This window comes from Monodelphis domestica, chromosome 1 (assembly GCF_027887165.1).
Source record: "Monodelphis domestica isolate mMonDom1 chromosome 1, mMonDom1.pri, whole genome shotgun sequence".
In the NCBI taxonomy this organism is placed as follows: Eukaryota; Metazoa; Chordata; class Mammalia; order Didelphimorphia; family Didelphidae; genus Monodelphis; species Monodelphis domestica.
The window spans coordinates 641,137,615-641,156,755 of record NC_077227.1 but is presented as its reverse complement, the minus strand read 5'-3'; the positions used below and the strand labels follow the sequence as shown (position 1 = coordinate 641,156,755).

Below are 19,141 nucleotides of genomic sequence, written 5' to 3'. Positions count from 1 at the left end.
GGAGCAATATATTAGAAATGTGATTATCTCTTAATGATTAAAAAAGGAGAGGATTTATTTTACAGGGTTTTGTGTTATTTTTTTTTAATTCAGAAACAACAATCATTATTTTCAGAAGAGGATGAATATACTACTGGGTCTGAAGTTACTGAAGATGAGGTTGGGGATGAAGAAGAAGTAACGAAAAAGCAAGGTATAAATCTACTTTAAGAACAACTATCAGTGTTCATAGCTGCATCCAAAATTCATTTTGACAAACCATTATTAAACATTGTGTCTGAAGCACTGTGCTTAGCATGAAGACAGGAACAAAGTCAACTAAGACTTTACTTGCCTTCATGAGGCTTATAGTTTGGGGGTTAGAGTACAAATAGATTGCATGACAGATACACAATTAATTATCCTATTTTTTTTCAAGGGTCTCTGGTGTCATCTCAATAAGGTCACATATATTTGTATTCATTCCCTCTACATCTTGTAAATCAGAAATATTTGATGCACAGATTTTTTTTCCCCTACTTGGCAGCTTCCCTTCTTATCCCAGTTGTGCTAATCCTGTTCAAGGAAAAGCTTTTCATTTTCATGCAACAAAATTATTTTTCATATTTTATGATCATCTTTATAGCCCTTGTTTAATTAAGTAATTCCTCTCTACCCATAGCAACAAAAGGTCCCTGGTCTAGTTCTCATCTAAGTTTTTAATGATATAGCCTTAAGTATTCTGTTCATGTGTATCCCTTTTGAACTTATTAAGGCATAGAATGTTAGGTATTCGTCTAAACTTAATTTCTCTTTCAGTTTTCATGTTTTATAGAGCAGGAAATTCTTACCAAAGTAACTTAATGTTCTATGGTTTGTTAGAAACTGAGTTATTGAATTAAATTGTTTCTGATTATTCCTTGTCTAGTCTGTTTCACTGATTTACTTTTCTATTTTTAATCAGTATCATGTGGCTTTAGCAATTGTTTCTGTAGAATATTATTTATGATTTGGAAGTGCTATTCCCTCATTCCTTTTTTTTTTTCAATTTCCTGTGAGATTCTAGACCTTTCTTTCAAATGAATTCTATTACTATTTCGCCTAGATCTCCAAGTATCCCCTTGGTACTTTGATTATCATAGCACCATGTCTGCAAAATAATTTAGGTTAGTATTGTCGCTTTTTATTATAAGCCCAACTATTAGCACCAAGAGTCTCCTGCTGATACTGACACTTCATGGTTGCAAATTATATAGCACCATGATTATTGAAAAATCTCAGTTGCAAGTTTCCTAAAACTCAAAAGACATATGATAACTCAAGATCAACTACAGCATATGAATAACTATGATTTGAACATGAGAAATTACATAACAAATATCATCAAGAATATGTATGACCTGAAAAGGAATTGGGTTACTAGCGTAGTGAAAGGAGGCAATAACAAAGGAATAGCTCCAGTGGTATACTTATATCCACAGAAAATTAAAAGAACCATCTAGAAACATTTAGTACTCTGAAATTAGGTCTTTGGTCAGTCAGTGGAAAAACAATGGCAGACATCTCAGAATGAGGTGTTAGGGTGTAGATGGATTTAGATACATGAACTGGTAATAAAGAGGCCCATAGCCACGAGATTCTGAATTTTTGTATTAAAAACTTATCAGAATATCATTCTATTGGGGGCAGCTGGGTAACTCAGTGGATTGAGAGCCAGGCCTGGAGATGGGAGGTCCTGGGTTCAAATCTGGCCTCAGATACTTCCCAGCTGTGTGACCTTGGGCAAGTCATTTGACACACACACACACACACACCCCAATTGCCCTTACCACTCTTCTGCCTTGGAGCCATTACATAGTATTGACTTCAAGACTGAAGGTAAGGGTTTTAAAATAATAATAATAATATCAATCTATTAAATTGAAGGAAGACAAATTGACATTTTGCCTCAAGCATATAAAGGCCTAACAGTAAGGTTACAAAGACAGAGATAAAAATAAATTTTTTACCTGATAGCATGGATTCCCTTTATGTGCAGGTTATTAATAGATGGTTCCCTTTCAGTTCTCAAATTGTGTAATTTTTAAAGTAATCCTCACTTTCAAGAAATGTATTCTTGGTGGTGGGGGAATAGATATCACAGAATATATGCATAGTGATTTTTTCTAGGGCTACAATTAGGGGAGTTCCTTTGTTAAGTATCTTCTCTGTTCTGAGCACTGTGTGAGGCACTAGGGAATAAAAAGACAACTTGGAATAATATCTATAGAAGAGTATATACAAAGTGATTTCCTGCAAAGAAGGCCCTACTTCTGGGAGAATCAGACTAGATCTCTGCATCTGAAGTGGCCCTTTTACTAAGCCTGAAAGAAACTAGAGATTCTGTTAACTGTGAGGAGATGAACAGGGAGTCCCTTCCAACTATCCTGGGCAGCCTGACCAAAGGCAAAGACGGGAAATGGGCTGCTGAATATTAGAAGCTACATAAGCCAATTTGGCTGGATTCTAATGTATGAAGGAGAATAATAGGCAAAAGTCCTGAAAAGCCAGCTGGAACCAGATTGTGGAGGATTTAAAATTAGTTTGTATTTTATCCTCATGGCATTTGGGAATTTTGTAGCAAAGGAGTAGCATAGACCTATTTTTTAGGAATATAGATTTTGTGACAGTGTAGAGGGCAGAATGGAGAAAGGAGACACTGGAAGCAGAAGGGCTTATTATTAGGAAGCTTTGGGGATAAGTCAGATAAGAGGTGATAAAAGTTTGAACTAGGGTAGTGGCCCTGGAAGTGAATGAAAAAAAATGTGGTAGAAAAGTCAGCAAGATTTAACTACTCATTAAAATGAGGAATTGGGTTGCTTTTTATTGCTGATCATACATGGCACTCCATCTCCTAACTCTCTGCCTTGGATTTGGCTGTTCCATATACGTGGAATAAACCTTTACATCTGAGAATTTATAGTTTTCTTAAAAACACAATACAAGGGTCACCTTTTACATGAAGTTCTTTCCTGACACCTCCCAGCTGTTAATGCTTTCCCTCAAATTATCTTTTACCTGTTTTGCATATAGTTCTACATTTATATAGTATCATTCTCAGCTAGATTGTGTGATTTTTCAATTGCAGGGACTTCTTTTTTTCAGCAGTATCACTGGTACATATTAAGTGCCTAATAAACACTTGTTAATTGACACTTCAGTGGTCACAGATTTCAACAGTAATAGAGTAATTAGAAAGAAGGCCTTGGGGTTTAATGATTAAGCAATTAATCATTAGCAAATGAGGACAATTTCCATCAAGTGGTTGGGTTGGAAACTAGATTGCAAGAGAGTGGGAGCTGACAAGTATGAACAGTTTTTTTCCCCTGTTTTGTCAGAGAAAAGGGAAAGAGAGCTACAAGGACAATAGCTTGAAAGGGATGTCGTGGTTAAATAATTTCTTTTGGAGTTCTGAGAATGTTTGGAAGGAACCAGGGAATAAGGATTAATTTAAAATTAAAGAAGAGAAAGGGTGGTCAAAGGAGCAAATTCCTAGAGTAAAGAAGAGATTAGAGGACACAAATAATAGAGGCTGGCATGAGCAAGGAGAAAAGCTTTTCATTTTATCTGAGATTAGAACAGAAGGGTAAAGAGGAGAAGCAATCAATACTTTGTTACATTTATGGCGAAGATATTTCAAAAATACCAGCCTTGCATTTTGAAAATGTTTGACTATATTGGCATATTAAATTTAAACAGAAGACAACATAAAAAAAATAAAAGCACCTTCCTGATTACTTTAAATACAGCCCTTCCATATTTATTTTGTATTTTAAGAATCATCTGATTGGTTATCAGAAAACACTGATTTTATTGTTTAGGCAATAGTATAATAAGTATATTATAACAAGGGTTCTTAACCTGGTATCCTGGATAAATTTCAGAGGTCCTTGAACTTGGCTGGGAAAAAGATTACATCCTTATTTCAGTATAATAGGATTCCTTTGTAATAGGCTTCATCAGATTCCCAAAAAAGTCTATGAAATGAAAACATTTAAAAATTCCATCATTAGAGAATTCTAAGAGCTGTAAGCTTTATGACTTAATGACATTTTTATTAACAGGAAAAAAAGAGAAGCCAAAGAAGTTCACCAAACAGCCAAAAAAACAGATGTCTTCACCATGCGTTCAAAAGAAAGAAAAATCATCAGATAAGGTAATTTTAAGTTTAAGATTAATTTACTAATACATTGTCACTTAGATTTAGGTCATTTGAATAAAAGGCATGGGGAAAGTCAGGTCAATCAAAAACCAACTATTTATTAAGTACTTAATATGTGATAAACATTATACTTGGGCCCCTGAAGATACCAGGAAAAACAAAGTGCACCTTTGACTGTATACAGTCTATAAAATAGGCAAGAAGTCTTTGGAGGGAGGAGGCACTATAGCAGTGTGGGATCAGGAAATGCTTCAGATGTAACAGGGAAGGGCAGGCGTGGTCCTCTTAAAATGAAGTAGAGCCATCCTATTTTTCCTGTGGGACAGTAAGAGCAGGAACTTCAAAGATCTATGTAGTTTACGATCAAGCATAGTCATACTCCACACAGAGTAGGTTTTATAAGAATTAAAGTGTATATTTAAGGGTATATTTAAGATTTAATTTATATATCAGAGATCATTTTTGTTATTTTTATTTTGTAATTTTTTATTTGGTCAATTTCAAACATTATTCCTTGGTTACAAAAATCATTTTCTATTCCTCCCACCCCTCCCATAGCCGACATGCAATTCCACTGGGTATTACATATGTCCTTGATCAGAACCCATTTCCATGTTGTTGGTGTTTACACTAGGATGTTCATTTAGAGTCTGTATCCCCCAATCATATCTCCCTCCACCCATGTAATCAAGCACTTGTTTTTCTTTGGTGTTTTTACTCCCACAGTTTTTCCTCTGAATGTGGATAGTGTTCTTTCTCATAGATCCCTCCAAGATATTCAGGATCATTGCAATGCCACTAATGGAGAAGTCCATTACATTCAATTGTACCACAGTGTATCAGTCTCTGTGTACATTGTTCTCCTGGTTCTGCTCCTTTCACTCTGCATCAATTCCTGGAGGTTGTTCCAGTTCACTTGAAATTCCTCCATTTTATTATTCCTTTGAGCAAAATAGTATTTCATCATCAACATATACCACAATTTGTTCAGCCATTCCCCAATTGAAGGGCATCTTCTCATTTTCCAATTTTTTGCCACCACAAAGAGCGCAACTATGAATATTCTTGTACATGTATTTTTCCTTATTATCTCTTTGGGGTACAAACCCAGCAGTACTATGGCTGGATCAAAGGGCAAACAGTCTTTTGGTCATAGTTCCAAATTGCCCTCCAGAATGGTTGGATCAATTCACAGCTCCACCAGCAATGAATTAATGTCCCGACTTTGCCACATCCCCTCCAACATTCATTCCTTTCCTCTGCTGTCATGTTAGCCAGTCTGCTAGGTGTGAGGTGATACCTCAGAGTTGTTTTGATTTGCATCTCTCTGATTATAAGAGATGTAGAGCACTTTTTCATGTGCTTATTAATGGTTTTGATTCCTTTGACTGAAAATTGCCTATTCATATCCCATTTATCAATTGGGGATTGGATTGATTTTTTTGTACAATTGATTTAGCTCTTTGTAAATTTGAGTAATTAGACCTTTGTCAGAGGTTTTTGTTATGAAGATTGTTTCCCAGTTTGTTATTTCCCTTCTGATTTTGGTTACATTGGCTTTGTTTGTACAAAACCTTTTTAATTTGATGTAGTCAAAATTAATTATTTTACATTTTGTGACTCTATCTCTTGCTTGGTTTTAAAGTTTTTCCCTTCCCAAAGGTCTGACATGTATACTATTCTGTGTTCACATAATTTACTTATTGTTTCCTTCTTTATATTCAGGTCATTCATCCATTCTGAGTTTATGTTGGTGTAGGGTGTGAGGTGTTGATCCAAACCTAATCTCTTCCACACTGTCTTCCAATTTTCCCAGCAGTTTTTATCAAATAGTGGATTTTCATCCCAAAAGTTGGGATCTTTGGGCTTATCATAGACTGTCTTGCTGAGGTCATTTACCCCAAGTCTATTCCACTGATCCTCCTTTCTGTCTCTTAACTAGTACCATATTGTTTTGATGACCACTGCTTTATAATATAGTTTGAGATCTGGTACTGCAAGACCACCTTCCTTTTTTTTTTCATTATTTCCCTGGATATCCTTGGTCTTTATTCTTCCAAATGAACTTTGTTATGGTTTTTTCTAATAAAGTAAAAAAGTTTTTTGGAAGTTCAATGGGTATGGCACTAAATAAATAATAAATAAGTTTGGGTAGGATGGTCATTTTTATTATGTTAGCTCATCCTACCTATGAACAGTTAATGTTTTTCCAATTGCTCAGATCCAGTTTTATTTGTGTGGAAAGTGTTTTTTAGTTGTGTTCATATAGTTCCTGTGTTTGTCTCAGCAGATAGATTCCTAAGTATTTTATATTGTCTAAGGTGATTTTGAAAGGGATTTCTCTTTCTAATTCCTGCGGCTGAGATGTGTTGGAGATATATAGAAAAGCTGATGACTTACTGGGTTTATTTTGTATCCTGCAACTTTGCTAAAGTTGTTCATTATTTCCAGTAGCTTTTTAGTTGATTCTCTGGGGTTCTTTAAGTAGACCATCATATCATCTGCAAAGAGTGATAGCTTGGTCTCCTCACTGCCAATTTTAATACCTTCCATTTCTTTTTCTTCTCTAATTGCTACTGCTAGTGTTTCTAGTACAATATTAAATAACAGAGGTGATAATGGCATCCTTGTTTCACTCCTGATCTTATTGGGAATGCATCTAGTTTATCCCCATTGCAGATGATATTAACTGATGGTTTTATATATATACTGTTTATTATTATTAGGAAAGACCCTTCTATTCCTATACTTTCTGGTGTTTTTAATAGGAATGAGTGTTGTATTTTATCAAAGGATTTTTCTGCATCTATTGAGATAATCATGTGATTTTTGTTGGTTTGCTTGTTGATATGGTCAATTATGTGGATGGGTTTTCCTGATATTGAACCATCCTTGCATTCCTGGTATAAATCCCATGTGATCATAGTGAATAACCCTCCTGATCACTTGTTGGAGTCTTTTTGCTAGTATCCTATTTAAGATTTTTGCATCTATGTTCATTAGGGAGATTGGTCTGTAGTTTTCTTTCTGTTTTTGACCTGCCTGGCTTTGGAATCAGAACCATATTTGTGTCATAAAAGGAATTTGGTAGAACTCCCTCTTTGCTTATTATGTCAAATAGTTTGTATAGTATTGGGATTTGAATGTTTGATAGAATTCATGTGTGAATCCATCAGGCTCTGGGGAGTTCTTTGATGGCCTGTTCAATTTCTTTTTCTGATATGGGATTACTTAAGAATTCTATTTCTCCTATTAATCTAAGCAATTTATATTTTTGCAAATATTCATTCATATCACCTAGATTGCCATATAATTGGGAAAATAGGTTTTAATGATTGCCTTAATTTCCTCTTCATTGGAGGTAAGGTCCCCCTTTTCATCTATGATACTGTTTATTTGGTTTTCTTCTTTCCTTTTTTTATTAGATTGACCAATACTTTGTCTATTTTGTTTGTTTTTCAAAATACCAGCTTCTAGTCTTACTTTTTAGTTCAATACTTCTATCACTTTCGATTTTATTAATTTCTCCTTTAATTTTTAGGATCTCTAATTTGGTTTTCTTCTGGGGGGGTTTAATTTGTTCGCTTTCAAGTTTTTTGATTTGCATGTCCAATTCATTGACCTCTGCCCTCCCTAATTTGTGAATATATGAACTCAAGAATATAAATTTTCCCTTGAGTACTGCTTTGGCTGTATCCCATAGCGTTTGAAAGGATGTCTCATCATTGTAATTTTCTTTAATGAAATTATTAATTGTTTCTATGATTTGTTCTCTAACCGATTTTGGAAAATCATATTATTTAATTTCCAATTAATTTTTAATTTGGCTCTCCATGTACCCTTACTGATCATTATTTTTATTGCCTTATGATCTGAAAAGGTTGCATTTATTCTGCTTTTCTGCATTTGTTGTATGCCATGTTTTTATGACCTAGTATACGGTCCATCTTTGTGAATGTACCATGTATTGCTCAAAAGGTGTATTCTTTTTTGTCCCTATTTATTTTTCTCCATATATCTCTTAACTCTAATTTTTCTAAGATTACATTCACATCTTTTACATCTTTCTTACTTATTTTTTTATTTGATTTATCTAAATTTGATAGTGGTAGGTTCAGGTCTCCCACTAGTATAGTTTTACTATCTATTTCCTCCTTCAATTCTACTAGTTTCTCCTTTAGAAATTTGGATGCTATACCATTTGGTGCATACATGTTGATTAGTGATATTTCCTCATTGTCTATACTTCCTTTTATCAGGATGTATTTACCTTCCCTATCCCTTTTAATCGGATCTATTTTTATTTTGGCTTTGTCAGATATCATGATTGCAATTCCTGCCTTCTTTCTATCAGTTGAGGCCAAATAGGTCTTGCTCCAACCTTTAATTCTGACCTTGTGAGTATCTACCCGCCTCAGGTGTGTTTCTTGTAGACAACATATGGTAGGATTTTGGATTTTAATTCACTCTCCTATTCGTCTGCGTTTTATGGGTGAGTTCATCCCATTCACGTTCAAAGTTATGATTGTCACTTGTGAATTCCCTAGCATTTTTATATCCTCTCCTAGTTCTGTCCTTTCTTTTTTGCTATATCCTTTTAAACCAGTGGTTTACTTTTAATCAAACCCCCTAATCCCCTCCCTTGATATGCTTCCCTTTCTGGTCCCTCCCTTTTTGTTCCCTTCTTGGTTTTTTTTTTTAAGGTCTATTAAGTTCCATCCCCATCCTCTCCTTCCCTCCCTTTTTGTGCTCCCTCCCCCCTCCCACCTTTAGTTTTCCCTTCTCACTTATCCTGTAGGATAAGATAGAATTCAAAATCCCAATGGATCTAGATGCTCTTCCCTTTCAGAACTGATTTCACAGAGAGTAAGGTTTAAGTATTACTTCTTAGCACTCTCTTCCTCTCCTTCTTATAAGAGTATTCTTCCCCTCCCCTTCCCATGTGTATCTTTCTGTGAAAAAGATTATCCTATTTATTTTATTTCTTCAAGTATCTCTTGGTACCATCTTCAATTCTCCCACCCACACACCCTTTTTCTTTTTTTCTATATCATCTTATAGCCCTTAATGCCCCAATCTTTTCCTATGAGTGATTCTTCTAATTACTATAATAATGAATACAATTTTTGAGAGTTACAAATAACATTTTCCCCATATATTAATATATATAATTTGATCTAATTGTAGCCCTTGAAGAGAGTTTGAAAAAAAACATTTTTCCCCTTTTCCCTCTCTTTCTTATTTAACTTTTCATGTTTCTCTTGATCTTTGTGTTTGGATATCATACTTTCCACTTAGTTCTGGTCTTTTTTTTACAAATACTTGGAAATCTTCTATTTTGTTGGATGCCCATACTTTCCCCTGGAAGTATATATAGTCAGTTTTGATGGATAGGTGATTCTTGGTTGAAGACCCAGTTCTCTTGCCTTTCTGAATATCATGTTCCATGCCTTACGGTCTTTTAGCGTGGAAGCTGCCAGGTCTTGTGTGATCCCGATTGGTGCTCCTTGGTACCTGAATTGTCTCTTTTTGGCGTCTTATAGAATTTTCTCCTTAGCTTGGAAGCTCTTGAATTTGGCAATTACATTCCTGGGAGTTTTCTTTGGGGGATTTAGTGTAGAGGGTATTATGAACTCTTTCAATGTCTATTTTGCCCCCTTGTTCAAGAACATCAGGGCAGTTTTCTTGGATGATTTCTTGTAGTATGATTTCAAGATTTCTGTTTATTTCTGGCTTTTCAGTTAGACCAATGATTCACAAATTATCTCTCCTTCCTCTGTTTTCCAGGACTATCACCTTGTCAGTGAGATACTTTATGTTTTCTTCTATTTTGCCAGTCTTTTAACTTTGCTTTATTAATACTTGCTATTTTGCCAGATCATTGGTTTCCAGTTGCTCAATTCTGGTCCTGAAGGCCTGGTTTTCTGCTTTAATTTTTTTATTTTCAGTTATAATTTTTTCATTTTCTTTTTGAACCATTTCCCACTTCTCTTGCCAGAAGGCTTCCATCTTTTTGATACAGAGCTTGTGGACAATTTCCATTTTTTAAAGAAGGTTTTATCTGTGTTCAGATTTCCTCCTGTTTTCTCTAGGCTGGGATTTTCCTCTGTTAAAAATTTTCGAGGGTCACTGCCTTTTTTTTTTTTGAGATTGTATGTTGGTCCTGTACACAATTTGCCATCACGGTAGAGGTTTTACCTTCCCTTTTTAGTCAGGAATCTGAGTGAGCTGGGCAGGTTTTCTGTGTATGGAGTTAAGGACCAAGGGTTTTACCTGAGGCAAGCTCTTGAATCTCTGCAACCTCTGCTGTTCTGGGCTCTTCTCTGCACTACCTTCTTGGGAGCACCAATGGCCTGCACTCCCCCACCTTCCAGGGTTTTAGGTGTAGCTGCTCTCAGGGGTAGGTCTTAGGTGGTCTTAGTCTGCTTCCAGGGACCTAGAGTTGTCCCTTGCTCGCTCTAGAGGTGCCCCCTCATTCTCTCACTGATTCTGGCACACGCTGGCTCTGACTCTGGCTCCGTAGGTGGGGTGGGGGAGGGTATATTGGCTCAAATTTGGCTAGGAGCCTTTTCACCCCCTTATAGTGTGGGAATGGGCAAATCCCACGTACCTTCAATGCTGCACTCTACTGTAGAGTTCCTCCGTTCTTATGAGAGTGTTTTTTTTTTGGTCTTTTGAGGTAGTCTATCGATGTGTGCTGGGGAAAGGAAGAGTCCCGCGTCTAGATTGCCCCTATGCTTACCCAGAAGTCCCGGAGATCATTATTTTTAATACTAATTTGTGGCTAACTCTGCAAATGTGTTACAGTTGGGCCTAATTGTCATCATTCAGTCTTTTTCTTTTCTTTTCTTTTTTTAGTCAACTTCTAGAGATGCCTCTCCATTTGTGTAAGTACAGCCTTTGCATCTTTTCTTATATTTACATGTAATATACATGCTATGTATAATATGCATATCTATTTACACATACATATTCAAATAAAAAGGGCTCATTTTTTTTTTATGTCTTCCTCAATAGTGTAAGCATACAAAGGAATAAATGGGATGCCTCCAGGTCATTGAGGTTCAATCAGGATGCCCAGAGAGAAGAGGGTAAGACATGTAAATTTGGCCAACACTTTTGTATATACATAAAAGAAAGGTATTTTTTAAAATAAAACATGTTAACATACTTAAAGATTGGAAATATCTTTGAAGTTTAGCAGTAGAAGTCTTTAAGATAATTTATACCAGACTCCTCATTTTGCAAATGAGGAGGCTGATTCCCAGAGAGTTTGAAGTGACTCATCTAAGATCACACTGCTGCTGAGGGACAGTGACAGTGATCCGTGAGCCCAGGCTATTGCAGGTCTCAGGTTTGAAAGAGAGAGAGAACATCCCCTTTGTTCCTACTGACCTGATAAAGAGCCAGAATCCTACTCTATAAGTCTTTCCCAAACTCCTACATAGACTGCTATGATGATATATGGGGTTTTTTTAGACATTTATTATTATAGTAGAAAGATGTGTGAATGGATAATTCTTTTCAAGCTAGATAACTTTTTTTTTAAATGATAGTAGTGATAAACAAAGGGACTTTACTAAGAAAATTTTCTTGCAAGGTGGATTTTTTGTGGTCCCTAACCTTACCCTATGACCACCTTTCATCATTAATAGGAAGTTCAATAACCTTTTCACTAAAGGAAAATATTATTTAGGCATGAAATTATTATAATTCACCTAAGTTGTATTTCCAAGTTGTCTTCACATTGTATACGTAGTGCTAATCTTGATTATAACCTTATTGACTAAATATGCACATAATTATTTTAAACATTAGGTTATATGCTTAATAAGGATTGAAGAGACTAAGACAAATTATCAGAGTGAGAGAAACAAATAGATCTTAAGGTCCTTATGTCTCCACCAAAAAAATACCAAAGAGAAACCCTAAAGAAAAATGAATTTTAAGAACACACAAGAAAAGAAAAACCAAAATGAAGCAAAGAAAACCAATAATAGAAATCATTGTGATCAGGATAAATATATGGAGGGTGGCCATGTATAACCCTGGTGTGTCTGTCCAGAGCAATTCTTTGATGCTGCTAAGCTTCAGTACCTTCTAATACCATCATACATCTCTTTACTGAGAATAATGCTTTCCTGAGCATTTTTTCTAATCGCTTGTAAAACTGTTCTCAGCTACCATCTTCTGGCTTTAGCTTTTCAGGGCCATTTCCCAAGGTACAGTGGTTAGAAGCTGTATTCCTAATGAGCAAACTAGTGCATAGCCACTGAGTCCATCAGACCTTGTCAGTTGGGCAAGAAATGCCCATAGTCTATTGTAGAGCTATTTCTCTACACAAAACTAATGGTAACCAGTGCATCCAAAAATCAGATCAGTTGAATAAACTGGGGTATCTTAATGTAATAGAATGTTAATGATACAGTATAAAATGAGAATTATGAAGTAAAGAAATTTGGGAAGATCCAGACTAAGTGATGTTCATTAAAATCAGCAGAATTACATTTTATACATACTGATTATGACTTATAAAAAAGAAAGATGAAGTTTAAAGATGGCATAATTTGAGCCAGGCTTGGAAGGAAAGACAGAATTCTCAAAATGCAGTTTCCTTATTTATTCTTTGATTCTGATATATTTGTATATATGTTTACTTATATATACAATATACTTGTTACATGCTGTGGGGAAAGGGTAAGATTTTTGCCTCTTGCACATACATGTGTATATGTGTTTTATTTTTCTTTTGTGGTTTTTAATTTCATAATAAAATAATCAGCTGTCTTTTCCCAATTTTTATGTTTTTGCTTTGAGAAAGAGAAATTATCCAAATAAAAAACAAAATCATTTATAGTATATTAGTCTACAGTCATATTTGTTCAAAAGTAAGACTACTCACTGTTTACTCTTGTAAATTTGTTTCATCTTCCTCTTGTCTATCCAAAAAAGGTTGTTGGGTGACCAATCACAAAAAAAAATAATATTTTTACTATGCTATATAGGATTGCTCTCAGAATATCTGTGTAGTCATCAATTTTGATAAAAATTTATTCCCAGAGTACAAATCAAGGGACACAAGTTCCTCACAAAATTTTCTGGTTTTGTAAGTAAAGTTTGGACATTTGGGAATATACTGGTTTTGTCCTGTCTTTTCCTTTTTTAAAAAATTCTCTCTGACTTCTTTATGGATCCTGAAACTTTTGGAATGTCTAGAATTATCCAATTTCTTAAGAGATTATCTATATTTTATATTAGGCAAGCCCAGTACAAATCCTCTTTATTTGGCTATTGTCTGACTTTGCCTAGACAGGCTAGACTTAAACCCCAAGGTTAGTACCCAAAGGGCCTCCCCACCCCACCCCCATACACACTCTGCTTTTACTGATCTGTTAAACACCAGAGAATCCATGAAGAAATAACTTTGCAGCCTATGGATACCTAGATCATATGAAGACATGTTTACTGAGGAATGTTTCCAAAATATATTACTAAAGTCTTGATTTTTAGGGTCTTCAGGTAAAAGCTTCCTCACAAGAAAGTAAACAGATTTTACTATTTATTATGTTCAGATCAGCGCCGGATGTCTGAAATTACAGGCCACCTAATAAAAATGCGACTTGGTGATGTGGATCGAGTCAAATCAAAGGAAGGAAAGGAAGTAAGAATTATGTTTTAGTATCCTTTCAATATGTCTTCATTCTAATTTTGCTTCTACCACAGGAAAGTAAAAAGTGTTTCAGATGAAATATTTAAGAATTTATTTAATGTTCTGGGGCCTGTGTAATTCAGCTCTGTAAACAAATATAAAAGTGCACAGGAGTTATTAACCATTACCTACCCTACCTATGAGCTTTACATGGTTTAATGACATGCTTTTACAACAAATTTTATGATATGTATATTGGTTAGTTCTTAATTCATTTTTGATGCTACTAGCCATGTACCATATGGTTTTCTCAAGAATTTTATATTGGTTATTGTTTAATTAATGCCTTCTGTCCAGATGATTAGTAGCTATTAACAGTTTGTAATCAATTGACCCTTCTATGCAGCTATAACTTTGAGTGTGCTTATAAGTAGAAGGCAATCATGTATTAACAGGGTTAACATCTATATCTTCCAGATCCTTAATTTTAAAATAAATTTTCAGAATTCAAAAATGGTGTCACTAATAAACAAAGCAATTATTAAGATCAAAGTAGAATAGCTTCATCATTTAATTTATTTACTTTGCAGTTTGCGGGTGGTATTTATTCTAGGCTTGAAGCTCAAGTCAAGGCCTCAATTCCAGTCACAGCACGGCAGAGCAGTACAGATAAAAACACAAGGTAAATAAGTACCTGCATTAGGGTGAAGAAAAAAATATGAATTTTGAAATTGCATTTCAGTTTAAATTGCATGAGTAATATAGGAAGAATTTACCTTTTGTCTGGAGTATGATAAACTTCACGTCAAGAGATTTCTTTTTAAAATGTTGCTTAAATCCCTGTTTTACCTACCCAACTTAAAATCTGATTGGATAAATGATTAAAAATCATAGTATTTTCAGAAAACAGAATTTTAATACTTATTAAACAGTTTCAGAACTGTATTTTTAAAATCTTGACAAAGACTTATACAAAATTTCAGAATGCTAACTTTATAACTATAGTAGGTTATAGGGTATCACAAAAGAATTAGTGCTGTTTTAAACTATTGAAAGTTTAAAATGTCACCAACATCGTGAAATCTGATGCAACTTTGCTCTGAGCCAACTGTTGGTGTGGAGGCACTGGAATCCTACTTCTGCCCCATGCTCCAGGTAACCTTAGGGGAGTTACTTGACCTTTGTAAGCCTCAGTTTCTTCATCTATAAAATGAGGGGTTGGATTAAATGACCTTAAGCGTTCCTTCTAACTAAATTGGTGATCCTATTAAAAAGTGCTTTTATTATGTACTTCACCCTAGGAAAAAACTATGATTTCATCAAACAAGCTTCACTTCCCAGAAATGGTTACCATTTTAGCTCATGAGTTGCCATAGCTTAAAAGAAATTCAGAATATTCAAATAATGGCCAGCATTTGGTGATAAGCCTCTTTGAATTTACTTAGTATCATAGATTAAGAATTGTCATTCTTAGTATTACAGTTTACCGGCCCATCCCCTCATTTTTAATAAGGATACTGAAAAGCCCAAAGATTAAGTGATTGCCCAGCATCACAAAGGAAATAAATAGTGTGTCTGGATAGGATTTGAATTAAGGTCCCAGCATTTTACACTGTTCCTAAATTGATCCCTGGACCTGGGCCTGACCCTTTCCATCTCTGGCATTAAGAACCCAAGATAATCTCTGGGTCACAGTGAGACATCAGAGTCGAACTTTAGTGGAAGAATGTATACTATTAAAATTTAAAGTTATGTCTATAGCTTTTTTATTAGTAACAACTATCCAAATGATATAGAATAAAATCTCAAACCTTCATTTTAATTTCGTTTATTTTTATACTTTAATCTAGGTCTAAAAGTCGTTTTGGTCAAAATCGCCCTGTATAAGACATCTCAGAAAAGATATCAAATAGCAGAAGGCAGTTCTGTCATCTGGAATTGTTCATTTTTTGAAGATATTTGGAAGGCTACCTTCTTAATCTTTTAAGTGACTTAATCTATTGAATACTACAAGCCACATTAATCACATTACTAAGAAGAATGAACACAGATCCAGTTAGATCTTGTAAAAAAAAAATGAAATTTGTAAATATGCAACTGATTAAATTTAATCTGCTTTTTAATAAGTTATGCTATGTAGAAAATATTTATAAATTTGCACAATTTTAAAACTTCTTATATTTGAGACCCCTAATTTATTTCTTTGAAAGGAAAGAGGCCTAAATTCTAAATTTTTTCTTGGTGGTTTTTTTTTTTTTAGTTTTAACATTAAAAAGTGACTGAAATACAGCTGGCAGTGTTACCATGCATGTGCATTAACTAGTGTTATATCATTTCAATTATACATCTTGGGATACCTTATTGGTCTTCAGTATGTGCAATGTAATTCCCAATGATGTTATGTAGGTTTGCATGAGTATCTAGAGAGCAGCAAAGACCCCAAGACTGCAGTGTTTAAAATTTGAAGGTAAAGTAATTTTTTTGTATGTTGGGCAGGATTCATTTTTCTAGCTTTATCACACAAAATTAAAAATGCTTACGAGTCCATTTTTTTCGTCCTCTTTCTAGACAAATGTTTTTACATTTGTTCAATGATCTGAAAATGCAGATAATTATGGGGTTCCTTCTGTGATACTAGTGTCATTCTGAATCTGGTAGAATAACTATTAGTCTTTGGATACTAAATCATTTCAGTTTGGTGAAGTACTCTGATTACAACAGGGTCCCAAATTTCAAATATTTATTTTACAACCATTAAAATAGTTGACATTTTACAGTGATATTACTAATTGCTCTAGAGAGCAATTATCTAGAGATATCTAGAGAGACAGATGTTTGTGTACATTGGGTAGGGGCACAACTGTGTGTCCTCAAAAGAAATCACAAGAAAATTGTATCCTGCAGATCATGTTTTAATTTTTCTAGCCAAGCAGAAAGAGTGCTCAGGGAAAATTAGTTCCAAACCATAAGCACATAGTAAATGATGTGTTTGGAAATTACTTTTACTTAAATCTCTGGGAAAAAAAAAAACCTCCTTAAAATGCACTATCTGTATTTTTCAGCCTTTATTTCATTTTTATTAAAATTATTCAGAATATTTAAATTGACAAGCAGATTTAGTTATGTGAGGGTGGCAGCTTTTAATTGACATATTAAGTGTTGCACTCAATTTACACATAGAGAAATCACTATTCCAAACAAGTATTCAAGTATTCTTTCTAATTTACTTAAAGGATTTTGCAGCTGCATTTTATTTTCTCTGCGAAAATAAAAGTATGGCTTTGCCAAAGTCTTTGTTTCCTATTCAGATATTTTATTCTATTTTATGTTTTTAAAATTAGATCATAAGTTTTTCAGAGAGTAGTTTACTATGTAATAATACCTGTTCAGTATTAGAGTTTTGGTATAATATATTTTGTCTGGCAAAAGGATATAGGTTTTTTCATATAAACTTTGTTATAAGATCCACAATATGAGAAATATATTCTTTCTCTATTTACTGATGCGGAAAAAGTAAGCTGCTTCTCCTAGAGGGGACTGGACCACTGGATTGATTTTTGTGTGTGTGTGATTGTGCCATTTTTACATGCCAGAGTATTTCAGAGTTTGATTCTCTTCAAGATGTGCTTTTTATTTTTGTTAATGTCTGTCTGTACTACATAGCATAAATACAATTAATGTTTTAATAAAACTGTATTAATGACATTTTCTTTGCCAAACATACCCTGCAATAACTTTGAGTTCCCACTTCTTTAACCAAAATAAATATTATGAAAAATTGCTAACTGAATTTATTTAACTAAGTTGTTTAAATAGTCTGTTGTTCTGAATCATTCCTTCATTCTTCCCCATAATGTAAGTAAGCTACAAAATACTTTATAATTTGATTTACTCATAAATTTTATTATAAGGTGATTTTATATTTTAGCCTAATTTTAGTCAAATTAATCAGCATTTATTAAGCATACCAAGTCAGGCACTGGGCTAAAAGCTCACTCAGGAAACAAATGCAAGCAAAAAGAAAGACAATCGCCACCATCATGGAGCTTATATTCTTATAGGAGAAGACAGCATACAGAAGGGAGCTGAAAAGAGGATGGGGGGGTGGGGGGGATGTAGACTTAAGGATAAGTCCAAGGAGTCAGGAGAGGAGTGAGTAGTTACCCTGGGCTTCCTCAAAATAGAGATGGTGGGTGAAAGTCACCAATTTGAAGATGGGGCCACAAGGAGAGAGGTATCTTTGAAGGCTGTCAGGCCAGGGTGTAGAAATCCAGAGAATGGGAGTCAAAGCCCCCAAAAGAGTAATTATAGTAATAATATGATGGGAACCTTTTACATAAGTTCATCAGTCTGTTAGTTGCTTACTGTAGCTTTAAAAATACATTATCTAGTTGTTGGCTTTCTGCTAATGAGCCTTTCCAGAAACAGAGTAAACAGTAAACTATTTCTACTGGTTTCTTAAATGTCTAAAGTAAGAAAGTTTAAGCTGTAAGCCTGCAGTCTATCCCCAGGCTTTCACTCAAAGTCTTTCCACAGTAGTGGGACTAGTAGAGCTTATAATCCCCTGCCACCAGCATTACTCTCTGTGCTATAATGAGACAGCAAAGTAGGTCCTGAGCAACACTTAGTGGTAAAATACTGTAGATGATATTAGCCAGCAATAGTTCAGCAAAATCAATCCATGAAAAGTAGCACCAAAATGTCAGAGGATGAAGTATAATCCAGCTGGATGCCACAGTGCCACACAGATCTAGAAAATGAATGGGGTTGGCAAAAAGGTCTAGTGACTGGTCATAGAATTTAGCCAGGAACAGCCTCACAAAATATCTAGCACAGCATCCAAAAGCAGACTAAAACTGCATCCTGGCAAGAAGGGGGCCCAGACCCATATAACAGAAACCTATCCTAGTGCTAGAGCCTGGAATATGTGCCAGCGGTCAACTTTGTAACTTCCTTGAAGGCCCAGGGGACAAACTTGCACAAAGAGATGGCTATCCTGGTGAAGGGGCCTTAGCTGCTTGCTAAGCAAGAATCAAGAAAAAACTGGGATTCTAATACCAGCTTAGTAGTCCCAGTTCTGGCTTCCATCCCAGTCTGAAACCTGTAGCAAAATAACAAAGACAAGGATCATAACCCAAAGGGGATCCTACCTTTCTTTTCCTTTAGATCTATGGGACGTTCCAACTGGCCAATAGTGGCTGAGTAGCAGTCTACTGGAACTCCAACTAGGAGTATTGCTCTCAAACCTAGGTCAGAAATTTGCAGAGCTAAGACCAAGTATGGGACAGTCAGATGATACCTCAAAGCAAAAA

At 34.9% G+C, this 19,141-nt stretch overlaps 1 protein-coding gene across 6 annotated transcripts in view; it reads left to right on the top strand.

Moving 5' to 3' along the window:
• The window catches only part of SANBR (SANT and BTB domain regulator of CSR), a 64,720-nt gene extending 47,111 nt beyond the window's left edge, over positions 1 to 17,609 (top strand). For 5 of the 6 annotated variants that reach the window (XM_007476785.3, XM_001382119.4, XM_007476787.3 and 2 more), the window contains 7 exons: positions 94 to 193; positions 4,083 to 4,174; positions 11,039 to 11,067; positions 11,198 to 11,271; positions 13,753 to 13,841; positions 14,420 to 14,511; positions 15,680 to 17,609. In XM_007476785.3, the coding sequence (XP_007476847.1) occupies positions 94 to 193; positions 4,083 to 4,174; positions 11,039 to 11,067; positions 11,198 to 11,271; positions 13,753 to 13,841; positions 14,420 to 14,511; positions 15,680 to 15,716 (513 nt within the window). In that variant the 3' untranslated portion in view covers positions 15,717 to 17,609. The remainder of the gene's footprint in view (positions 1 to 93; positions 194 to 4,082; positions 4,175 to 11,038; positions 11,068 to 11,197; positions 11,272 to 13,752; positions 13,842 to 14,419; positions 14,512 to 15,679) is intronic. The other variant, XR_008915629.1, reaches the window with a different exon arrangement.
• The last annotated feature ends 1,532 nt before the right edge of the window (positions 17,610 to 19,141 follow it).